Source organism: Microtus ochrogaster, chromosome 10 (genome assembly GCF_000317375.1).
Source record: "Microtus ochrogaster isolate Prairie Vole_2 chromosome 10, MicOch1.0, whole genome shotgun sequence".
Classification (NCBI taxonomy): Eukaryota; Metazoa; Chordata; class Mammalia; order Rodentia; family Cricetidae; genus Microtus; species Microtus ochrogaster.
The window spans coordinates 45,632,041-45,644,535 of NC_022016.1; the positions used below are offsets into that span (position 1 = coordinate 45,632,041).

A 12,495-nucleotide genomic window follows, 5' to 3' on the forward strand; every position below is an offset into this window, starting at 1 on the left:
CTGGAACTAGCTCTGTAGACCAGGCTGGTCTCGAATTCGAATTCACAGAGATCCGCCTGCCTCAGCCTCCCGAGTGCTGGGATTAAAGGCGTGCGCCACCATCGCCCGGCAACCCAACAGTTTTGTAATTAATGTAGTTTCTGTGTAATTATTTCGGGTCTGGGTGGCCGGGAACAAACAAGCAATTCCTACTACAGACAGGGACTCACCATCTCCCGAGGCAAACATTTCTCTTCAAACACTGGATGTGAGTGAAGCCTCTGCCTTTTGGTGTCACCTGGGACAGGAAGGGCACACCCCTCACACATATCTGAAGATGTCCCATAAACTCTAAGAGTTCTGGCCGCTCAATCCTGCAGTGTTCCTCCTGTGACTCGGTGTTACGCCACCATGCTCCACTGAGCTACCCCAGTGTCCTTCCTGAGGCCGGAGAATAGAAAGCTAATACCTGAGCTTACCCTAAACCAGACCTCTGGGGAGAACAGGACGTGGCTCAGCAGCTCACATCCTTGCTGTCAATATCCCTGCGCCACACACCACTTACACTGCCACACGCTGAGCCTGCAGTCACCCCAAATAACACCTGCTTTCTTAGGTGCTGCCAGCGACTTGTCTCCTACTCTGCCCTAGGCCACCCTACCACAAAGGTCTCTGTGACCTGGAATATGAGAAGAAGTGATGCACGAGCATAGCTGTGTTCTTGGTTTCACAGACCAGGAAACTGCAAGGCCTTTCAGACAGCATACAGTGTGGGCCTAAGCAAGGAAGGCCTGCAGGGGAAACTGAGGTCAGCCTGAAGGGGCTACACTCTGGTACCTCTGTCAAGCTAAAGACAGAAAGCAGCAAGACAAAGGAAGCTCTCAAGGCCTCTGAGAGACGGAGGGATGGCCAAGGCAGGCTGGCTGCAAAGCTAGTTAAGGGCCTGGTAAAACCAGAGTGCTCTCAACTGGTAGGCGTCCTTCCTCATTTGGCGCCAGCCTGGGGGTGCAGTAGCTCTGAGGTTCTGAACAGCCCCCCTTGCTTCCTCAATGTCCTTCTGTCATAGACATGGTCTGTTTTGCTTCTGAGATCTCATTAAATAGGAGTCCAAGACTGTGACGATGGTCACCAGGACATTTTTCACTATAATCAGCATGTGTGGACCCAGCAGGGACAAGGTCACATAGACAAAATTCATGTTTGATGACATTTTGTGGTAAGGAGAAACAACAGAGAGAGCAGAGCAGGTACCCTTCTCATATCCTTCTGAAATGAGAAAGGTACCTGCTTCCCACAGGTAGGAGCAACTCAACTTCAGCTAAGGAGTAAGGAGAGCCTCCTGTACCTAGAAAGGCAGCTGGAAAGGCCAGCTGCCTCCTGTCTGTATGACCAACATTCCTTTTGCACCCACCGGTGCAAACTCATGATTTGAGCATTTCCTGTCAACAGCAGAACCCAGGAGTTGCCTCACATGTACCATGTGAAGCCCAGAGAACTGCAGATGTCCGTAACTCCAAGGGGCTGGGCAATTGGCCCTCTTCTTACTGGTTATACCAGTGCAGTTTAAGGGTGCATGTGGACGTGATGTCTGAGACAGGAGAAGGTGACGGATCAAGGGCATGGCCTTGATGCCTGTTGCCATGCATCAGACTATTTTCTTTCGACCCCTACGTGCTCTGAATTGCCCAGAAGTCATCCCCTCAGAGACACAAAGTCCTGCTTGCTGTGAGAAGAATCCCACCTCCATGGCCCCAGGAGCTAGATTTGGTTGTGGTTGGCTGTGTTGAGATACGACGCAGAAAGCTAGTCACCCTTGTTTGTGTCAACAGCTGCTTCCGCCACAGTTTACAGAACATGTCTCAATCTGCCCGCAGACATGGGACAGGTATTCTATGGAAATTCCTTTCAGTACACACAGGTGCAATGATCCCCTGAGCAAACATACCAATCGGCTTAGGCACGTGCAACTTCAATGCCAACAACGCTCAGAAGCGCACATCTGGACCACGGCTGTCCTTCTTTACAGCCTTTCAGTTTTTTACTTAAAGGGAAATGAAGGTGACTGGAGGGGCTGGGGATCTGGCGAAGCGTCTACACTCAACATTGCAGTAAGTGGCTCTGCTTGCACGCTCCACACAGAGATGCTGGCTCCGTGGAGTCCTAAGTCCTAAGTGACTCGCCACTCAGGACTCTTGGGTACCAACCACCTCAATTGCCCAGAGCTGCCTTTTTTGGGGAACTCGTTTTGGGCTAGAAGCTTTGAGTACATGTTTTCACCGTTAGAAAAACTGTAGAGGCTAGGGAGATGGATCGAGTGCTTGTCAAGTAAGCATGAGGATGGGAGTTGGGATCCCCACAACCCACATAAAAAGGTCATGGCGGCGTGTGGCTGCAACTGGTGGGTGGAGACAAGACCATTCCTGGGTCTTGGCTAATCTGTGGGTTCAGGTTTATAGTGAGAGACCCTGTCTCAAAAAATAAGGTGGAGATGAACAGAAGAAAACATTCAATGTCAACCTTTGGCCTCCACACATGCACACACAGAAAGGGCACACCTGCGCACACTCATAAGCAAGTACACATGCATTTGCATGTGTGAGTCCCATGGAAACCAAAACTGTATGCTAGAAAGGCAGGGAATGTACCCAAGTTACAGGCTGGGAAGAAGGCAGCTGGGACAGCTGTCTGGGGTGACGTGATTAAGGCTTATATTCTGTGCCCACACCAGGCTGACTGGCCTCCTGGACATCCCAGCTGTGGGGAAAAGCCACACATAATGTCCAGGCTGTAATACATGTACACATGAAAACCTGCCGCCATCGGGGCTGGAGAGATGGCTCAGTGGTTAAGAGCATGATGGCTCAGGGTTCTGAGTTCGGTTCCCAGCAACCACATGGTGGCTCACAACCATCTGTAATGAGATCTGGTGCCCTCTTCTGGCCTGCAGATATACACAGAGACAGAATATTGTATACATAATAAATAAATTAATTAATTAAAAAAAGAAAAGAAAAAGAAAACCTGCCGCCATTAAGAAATCAACACAATGTCCAGGCTGTGATTACATGTATGCATGAAAACCTGCTGCCATAAGAAATCAAAGAAGGCAAGGAGCCCAGAGTTGGCTCAGAAGCCAGGAGATGCCACTGGGTACTCTTACAAGGAATTTGGGAAGGAAAGCCCCCTGCTTCAGGGAGCATTGCAGAACTCTATTCTTGATCACTCGCCCCAAGCAACGGTCTGTCTGTCCATCACAGTAGCCTAGGAAGCAGCTTAGTCAGGGAGCAAAGCACTCTGGAGAGACAAAGGGCTTGACAGTGGGGAGCTAGGCCTGGCTTCCAGAGGTTTTATTCCAGCAGAGCCACAGAAACATGAGCGTGACTGAATGCCATATGGTTACAGGAACCCAGAATTCGGGAGGAACCAGAGTCCCCGGTGCTGGCTTGGGGGGATCATGTTCACAAGCGATCTGCCTTTCTACACTCCTGCTTTCTATTTAGTTTTTTTAGCAGATGAAATTCAGACAGTGAACACCAAGGCAACCAATGCCCAGATGACAGGAACTGCAGCGGTTCTCATCACTAGTCTCCTGGGCACTGCCCATCTTCCTATGTAATCAGAACAACTCGACTGCAGAGGGCCTGGGTCCTCACCTGCCCCCACCCCACACAGGCTGAGACAGTGGGAAGTTCTGTCCCCCGGAGGCAGAATGTGTTTTCACAGCTGAAGATAGGAGTGGCACACGTTAAAACCAAATACTAATCACATTACCAAAGTCCAAAGCAAGAGACCCCTGCAAACCTTTGGACCCAAGCAAGGAAAAGGGCACAGCCCCACATGAAGTGACAAGAGAGGGCCACTGTACCGTGCTGCTCTCACCAGCTCTAGAATTTCTTGTATGTTCTCCATTACCTCAGGCTGACTATGCCTCCTGCTCCCCCTCAGCTTGTTCTAGGAGCTCAGAACCCAAGACCAAGGTCCTGGGCTGACATTCCTGGTGGTGAAAAGCATAGGGCCTTGAAATATAACCCTCCCCAGGGTGGATGGCGGGAAGAACCTAAGCTTGGAGCCAGTCCTTCTTCCCTAGGTCTTTCTGCTCCAGTCTCCAAGCCATATCCATGGAACTCTTCAGAACCCAACCTTGAGCATGTGCCTACGGGGACCATGCACCTCTCCCCATAGTCTCTATCCTGATCCAGTCATGGGGAACACAACTGCCCAGAACTGCCTTTCCCACTGCCCAGAGCACAGTCATGGGCTGCCTTGCCAAGTTCACAGCTATGCAGCTCCATGACTCAAGGATATGCTAGGAGGGGCCACAAGACCCAGCACAGCCAAGGGAGAAGGCTGGGGACCCAGGTATACGGAGCTGGTTTCCCCTAACAGATACTGAGGCTTCGGGCTCTCAGAATGTGTGGCTTCTGCATAGTCCGTTCATAGAGTTTATGTTTCATTAGGGGATGGCAGACTGCTCCCGCAGTCGAAGGTCCAGCACCAGCCAGGGCTGGCCTTACCAGCAGGCTTTCTGGAGGATCACAGTCTCAAGACAGCTCTCCACCTGCACAAGACAGACCCGATAATCACCCTAGCTGCTACCCAGTTGGCCACCCTCTACAGCCTGGTCCCCTGCTGTGATTCATTCTCTGCACTTACAGGATGGTACAAGTCTCCAAGCCATCTGTCCATCTGTCCTTAGTATTGTCTGTGCTTCTTCAGGGCTGGTTCTGACTCTATCTTGGCTGAACCTATCCCTGCCATGGATGCTCTCTATAAGTGACTGTTGAATGGTCTCTTCAGCTGCCGTGACAGGGAGTCAGTGCCTGCCTGTGTCCTCATTGTGCCCCAAGGAAAGACTTCCTAAGAATCATTAACTCTAGTTACCAGACATTTACTTGATGCCTTGCTGTGTGGGTGTTGGCTGAGCCAGTGACACTGATGACATACCCATCACTGGGCCAAGGACACTCCTGGACACAGAAAAGGCATCCACATGGGTAACCGCTGCAAGCAGAGAGTGTGTGTAGCAAGAAGTCAACTTGTAAGCCCGAGTCACTCAGTGGGTTAGCGCAGAAAAGAGCCAAGGACCCCCAACTCTGAGGTGACCATTGAGAGCGGTGGGATTTCACAGGTGGTTGTCTGTACCCTGGGCTGGAGAGGCCTTTCTCAGCTCAGACATGGCTTTCCAACTCTGCAGGGTTTCCCTGCCACCTCCCACTGTCCCACAGGAGTGGACACTGAATGCCTACATCCAGAAAGGGCTGTACCTCAGAACCCACAGCCCAGGGGGACAAAGTTTCAGAGTTCCAGGACACCACAGTGACAAGGAACAGAAACAGCTACAGCTCTGAGATGGGTACCAAGAGGGACAAGGAGCTGGAGAGCCAGGAAAGGCCATCTACCAAGCACCCCAACTTCTCCTGCAGAAGCCCATGGGCTTCTGGGATGGCCATAGAACACCAGCCTCGCTCTACTTCGTAAAGTTCTTCCAAGGAAGCAGGGTTGACTAGAAAAGCGAATCACAGCTTTTGAAGATCCTCTCAGACCCCAGACGAGGAAGAACACAGGGCTCCTTCCCACCCTGATCCTGGACACCCAGACTCTGGCCTTCATTACGTTTTGATTTCAATCAATTGCATACCCCCTAAAATTAACTTATAAGGCCAATAAATTGCAACCGCATGTTTGAAGGTATTATCTGCTCGGAGCTAAGAGCCAGGGATCGCAGAGCACAGGGTGAGATGTCTGGTGCAGATGGGAGTGATCAGCTCTGGAGGGGAGTGGTGCCAGCCCCTCTGCAGTTACAACATCTGGTTTGGGGCAGAACCAGAGGCTAGGCCAGAGCTAAACCAAAAGCTGAAGTAGGCCAGGTCCCTGTCTTCTCTGGGAACCTGAAAGATCAAGGTGATGAACTCGGGATCCTATCAGTCTACTGTGGCTGCTCTGGCTGGTGAGATGGCCCTGTTCCCAGCAGCAAGAAGTCACTGCCCAGCACTTCTGAGTCTACTTCATGTTCCTCCCAGAAAGACAGGTCTCAGGCCATGTAGAAGTTCTGACTGTGAACTAGACAAGGTCTGGGCCTAGAAGAGCTGACTCTGCCGGGAGTGTCCAGCAATCCATGAGTTTGCTGTCTCTGCTCCCTTCTCCAACTCCCACAAGGAGCTGCTGGTTATAACCATCACAGGCAGACACTTGGGACTTGGGGGAAAGAGATGGAACAGCTGGGATTCCAGGGCCAGGGTGGAAGTGGTGGGATCTGAGAGGACTTGGAGCAGGTGGTATCTTACAGTCTGTCCCTGAGGCAAAGTGTGCCTTGCATCCTGGGCAGCTTCACAAATCAACCCTTTATCTAAAACCTAGGCTGTCTGGGCCCTGCTATCACAGGCAATCTCCAGGAGGGGGAAAAAAATCATTGTGATCATTTCTGTCTACAATAGTAAAGAAGAAAGGAAATAAATGGGGGGGAGGGAGGCTGGAGAAGTACAGTGAGGAGGGGGGCAGGGAGCAGGAAAAGCAGGAACCAAGGGACTTCAAAGGCAGCCAGGCAGGACCCCAGCTTGGCTCCTTGGATCCTACTTGCCCTTGTTCACCTTGGGGACTGCCAGCCCTTTATCCCTAATTGAGAAATGTTCACAGGCCTGCATGTGAGCTACATCCCGTGGGAGTTATAAGCCAGAGGGGCCTGCATGGCAGCCACCCTGGCCCCAGCCGCCACTCCAACCAGACGGACCCCATGTGCGGGTGATTAACTCCAGTTCCCTGCAAAGTTAAAGTCTTTACAGATCCAGGATCAAAGCTGGGGCCTTTAGATAGAATCTAGTCTCTCCTTGGATCTCACGGCAGAGAACCCTCAGGGAGGAACTGAGCATGTCCCGTCTCAGAAAGGGCTGGTGTGGGCTGAGGCAGCCCCGTACACTCCCTCTCCCTCTGTCATCTTCTAAGGAAAACTAGCAATAAAGACAAGGTCAGAGCCGGCAACCATGACCACATGCATGCACTGATAAGTTGTACACCTGGTCTCATGGCAACAAGGCCATGGCATCTAAGCCCCTGCATTTTGTTTGCAATGTGTGTCAAAACCTTGCTCATAGCAGGTTCAGTGTGGCCTTCCCTGTGTAAGGGAGGGTTAGTCCGGGAACATGAGGCTATCTGAAGAGTCACAACTGCACAGTGTTCCTTCTCTATGAAGAGACCAGAACTCTGCCTGTATGACACCTGGAAGTTCCTCATAGGATAGGTAAGGTGATTGAAGCCTTGAGCACAGATTAACATGGCCTCTACTCTGTGACTTACCATGACCCAAGAATTCTGAACTACTGGAGATTATCAGAAGTTAGAGGTGGGCTGTCTGTCACACACCCCACACAGCAGTTTCAGTCACCCAGCCTTCCAGATCTGGAGCCAGCCTGCCTTCCTGGACTAGCATTGTGTGGGATGTCTCCTCCCAGAGGGCCCTGTGAGTTTGGTCTGTTTTCAATATCAAGAAAAGACAAGTACACAGTCCCTGGAAGGGCTCTGTGACTTTATTCATGGGGTAACAACCAAGACTTCCTGTGGTCAATGGCAGGGAGAGGTAGCAACGAGGAGAGAAAAGCATGGTCTGCCACCCCTGCATAACAGGCAACAATGTGGAAAAGCCCACAGTGCCACACAGAGGCCTCCTAGACACCTAAGCCCAGGGGGAAACAGCTCAGACTCCAAGGCCACTGACACTCATACAAACACCACCACCCAGAGGCTGAGAATGGGGGCTGAGCAACAAACCAAGGTGCTTACAAAGAAAAAGATGATCTGTTTTCTTAACATTTGCCCCAGAATGGGTGGTTTAATTCACCTGAGTCCTCCCACATGTTCCCGGGAGATTCCTTAGCCTCTATGACAATGGATGGTATGACCACATACAACCCCCAAACTTTCCCTCCAGTCCTGCTTCTCCACCCACTGCAGGCCAAGCAGGGAACTCCCCGTCCTCCCTGAGAGCCTCTGCGCTCTCCTCCTCTCCTTGCCAAGCAACACACTTAGAGCCCCAGGGTCTGGGGAATCCAGGATGATCTGCACCTGGAACAGAAAGGGTCCATCCTGCTGCCTTCCTTAGAACCCTCGATGACAGAACAGACATCCACCATAATGGCCAACCAGTCCCTCAGAAGAGAGCTAGGGGGACAAGCGGAGAGTCATAGGGGAGCAGAGTGAATGGCAGCCCAAGGCAACGCTTCAGAACCACTTCCCTGAGGGAGAAACACCTCACATCTAAGCCTTTACACACTCAGGGCCATCCTCACCACCAAACCTAAACATACAGCCCCAAGGTTAATGGAGGGACTGGGTGGCCTCCATGGGCTCTGCAGCACACGAGGCAGCTCAGCTCCACACATGTGGAGACCCAACACACACTTCCAAGAGGCACTCTCCACTCCTACCTGACACTTATCTGGGGCAGGCTGTCTTCCCAGAATGCTCTAAGGCAGTCAGTGAGGAACTTTCAAAGCTACAAAAGTGCCAAATATGATAGGCTTTCAACTCTGCTTCTGAACTCAGAGGCAAGTGTGTGCACGTTCAGGGTGACAGTCTGGGGACACTGGTGCCAGAGCTCCTCTGTCTGTCTGGACCTTTTGGACATTAGTCCTCAGCTCTACAGCTATCTCCTGGAAAGGCAATGTGTCTCCACTTTCCTAACACCTACTCATTCACCTGATTCACTACACGCACACATGCGTGTACGTACACACACACACACACACACACACACACACACACACACACACACACACACACACACACACACGACTCTGGAGTTAGGTGAGGATATGCCCGGGTTAGTTTACATTAACTTGGCTCAAAATAGTCAACTGAAGAAGAGGAAACCTCAGTTGAGGAATTGACTCATCAGACTGCCTGTGGGCAAATCTGTGGAGTGGTTGGAGGGCCTGGCCACTGTGGGAAATGCCACCCTTCGGAAGGTGGTCCTAGATTATAAGAAAGGTAACTGAGCAAGCCATGAAAATCAAGCCAGTACACAGCACTCCTCCATGATCTCTGCCTGAGCTCCTGATTGTTCCCTCAGTAACAATCAACCCGTAACTTCAACCCGTAAGACAGACAAACCCGTTCCTCCCCGAGTTGGCTTTAGTCATTATTTTATCACAGCAGCAGAAAGCAGAGACAAACAGAATGCTTTCATCCCCCTAGTTCTGCCACGTTCTAGCTGTGAACATGGATGAGCTATTTTGTACTTCTGAACGTGTCAATTCATTTCTAGGAGGGGATGGTCCCTAACGGAGGTGAACACACTCCATGGTCACCAGAAGTGCTGTCCTACTGTCAATAAGACTGCAACATGAAACTGGCTCCACTTGGCACTCCGGCTGAAGAGCTCGCTTATTTGAAGCTGTTTCTGGTGGCAAGGTGACATCAGAGAATGAAAAGCTACAAATAAATGACAGAGCTGGTTGTCAGCACTGCCAGGAGGAGCAATCGATCCCACAGGGTGGCAAAACGGGAGATGCAAGACCCATTAGATACAAGCGCCCATCTTAACTGTGAGAAGTAACATTTGTGCAAATGTCAAGAGAAAGGAGATTTGAATCACCACTCTCTGTGGGCATGCCCTGTGAGTCGTGGGGGCCTCAATCTCTGTGTTTTCCTCCAGGGGACCTTGCAACTTAGGTAAAAGGCATTATATGGCTAGAGAGATGGCTCAGCAGTCAAGAGCACTGGCTGCTCTTCTAGAGGACATACACTCAATTCCCAGCACCCATATATATGACAGCTTACGTAAAACCTCACCATATGAGACATGAAGATAGCCACTATATAGACAAGCATGTGGGGGCCACTAAAGTGTTTGGGACCATGGGCTGATGGCTTCTTGATACAACCTGTATCGGGCTGAGAAGCAACCCTTTCCTCCCCAAATGTGAATGGGGGAGACCAGTCCACAGTCTGAATGCTGGAGCCCAGAGCCTCTCTTCTAACTACGGGGTCACCATTTCTCTCATTTCCATTTTTCTGCCTCCATGCTAGACCAGGGTGGAATCTAGTAGAGATGGAGGCTGAGTCCCACCCACCTCAGGGTTTTACATATTGTAAGGTGATACAAAAAGACAAAACCAAGATCAGCCTTCTGTGGCTGGCAAGTCCAATGTGGTCACTATCTTTCCCTTCACGGGAGTGTGCCAACCTTTGTTCTGGGATGTGTATGTGGGGAGGGGGGGCTTTACTAACTTTAGATTGCGTATCTCTAGTATAGTACCTAACATGAAATGAGATTCTGATTAAACAAAAAGCCTTGAAGAGTAACAGCTAAATGACCCAGTATGGCAAAATTTGAGCAAAGGAACAGAAACAAGCATACCGAAATGTTTTCCTGTGCCGGTGCCCTGGCCAGCTTTGGACTCAGAGATGCTCACCTGGACTCAAGGGAGGAGGCGTGGCTGGTGAGATGCTGGCTGTGCAAGCTTGACAACCTGGGTTTCAATCTCCAGCACTCATTTTAAAAAGTTGGGCATGGTGGTGTGAGCCTGTAACCCCAGAACTTGGATGGGTGGGTGCAAGATAAGGAGGATTCTTGGGGCGTGCTAGCTAGTGAGTCTTGCCAAACAGGTGTGCCCCAGGTTTAGTGAGACCCTGTTTCAATAAATAAAATGGAGAGTGTGGGGAAGGATAGCAGACACTGACCTCTGGTCTCCACACGTACACGTATCCACATTCACATGTCCATACACACACGAGCACAAAATTATTCATACATCAGACACATGCACCAAAGGACAGAACGGAGGTGAAAAAGATTTCAGTTTGGGGAGGGGTTACTGTAACCCTCATGACACCTCAGTTCACTCTGCCCTCCAACTGAGCAGTCAGCACAGCCCCCAAGGTCCAGTCCAAAGGGAGCTACGCCTGAGAGCTATGGTATGTTCTTGTGCATCTGTGACATCGGCACTCAGATCACAAACAGTCCAAGCTACACTGTATCTTAGCTGCATATCTGTGGTTGATCATCTGTGTTTGAGTATTAGCTCTGCCCTGGCCTTGGGTAAACTTATTCTCTCTGTGTGAGCACAATGTGCTGGCGGCACCATCCAACCCCTAACTCTTACTGAAACAGTGATTCATTTGAGAGAACCTGAGACAGTGGGAGTGCAAAACACTCACCCCATGTCTCACACACATAGGTACTCTCCCGACTTACCGCCACCACTGTGAACGGTAGCAGAGTAATACAGTCAGTCACCTCTGCATCAGGTAACTCCAAGTTAGCAAGTTAGGTGACCAGGCAGCAGAGCCCACATGGTCACTCTCGCATAGAAGATCTTCCCCATGAAAGCCCCAAGAGCTAGCGTGCAGAGGGAAACTCACAGGTCTCGGTATTGGTCGAAGGCATTGTTGGCCTCCACCTCCAGCTTTCTCAGTCGAGCAGACGGCATGGCCCCATCTTCCAAAGGAGGATCATACTTGTTACTCCACGGTGACCTGGAAGGAACGAAAGAAAGAGATGGTCCTATGAATTCCAAAGACACTTGGCCTGTACACAGCGAGTCTAACCTCAGTTGTCTGAAGTTCAGGGGCCAAGTCACCAAGAGGCTTCCTGGAGAGGCTTACAGAGCAGAGGTTCAGATGTCAGCAGACTGGCTAGTGCAGCTGGTAATGCCAGCAAACACCTTAGCTCCAAGCCCACTTGTTCCTGTGGAAAACCAGGCTACCCATTCGCTATCCTCGGGCTATTTCGAGAAACAGACAGAAAGAAAGCCAAGTCACTTGGCCACAAATATCAGTGTTTCCCTGTGTCCACCATTCAAGTGGTCAGCTGGTGCCCCTCGCCTCCCTGACATGCTGGAGGCTCCTTGCATCTCAGACAATAAGTTTGAAGAAGACAGCTGTCAATTACTGAAACAGGCAGGAGGGGTCTGGCTCCTTAGGGAACAGTCAATGAACCCAACACAAAGGGCTAAGCACACAAGAACACCATGAAGCAAAGAGAACCATTCCAAGACTTGCTGCATTTTAAAACTACCTTTTGCCACACCAGGAGAACATTAGGTCAGCAAGAGCAATGTGTTCTAAGAAGGTCTCCTTGCTGATTGGTTCTCAGACGAGGAGGTCACAGGGTGGGTGTTCAGAAAGAAGAGAATTAACAAGTGAGGCTGGAGGAGGCTGCAAAGTTGGCTCAGTCGTTAGGAGCACTTGCTGCTCTTCCAGAGGACCTAGGTTTGATTCCCAGCACACACATGGCAGCCCCCAACCTTTAACTCCTGTTCCATGGGATCCAACATCTTCTGGTCTCCAAAAGCACCAGGCACGCACTTGGTACACAGACATACATGCAGGCGAAACATTCATACACACAAAATAAAATTTTTTAACTCGTGAGGGAAGAGTAAAAAGGAGGAAGAGATGTGATGAACTGGAGAAAAGTCCTTATACCACTGAGCATGAACACACCCTGATGCTGCTACCCCCAGGACTCACACCGCCCTCCTGATGCTGCTACCCCCAGGACTCACACCGCCCTCCTGATGC

General features: G+C 50.7%; 1 protein-coding gene across 4 annotated transcripts in view; it reads right to left on the reverse strand.

Moving 5' to 3' along the window:
• The window catches only part of Capzb (capping actin protein of muscle Z-line subunit beta), a 110,800-nt gene that overhangs the window by 18,563 nt on the left and 79,742 nt on the right, over nucleotides 1-12,495 (reverse strand). For all 4 annotated transcript variants that reach the window (XM_026782010.1, XM_005352948.3, XM_026782011.1 and 1 more), the window contains exon 4: nucleotides 11,335-11,448. In XM_026782010.1, coding sequence (XP_026637811.1) covers nucleotides 11,335-11,448 — 114 coding nt within the window. The remainder of the gene's footprint in view (nucleotides 1-11,334; nucleotides 11,449-12,495) is intronic.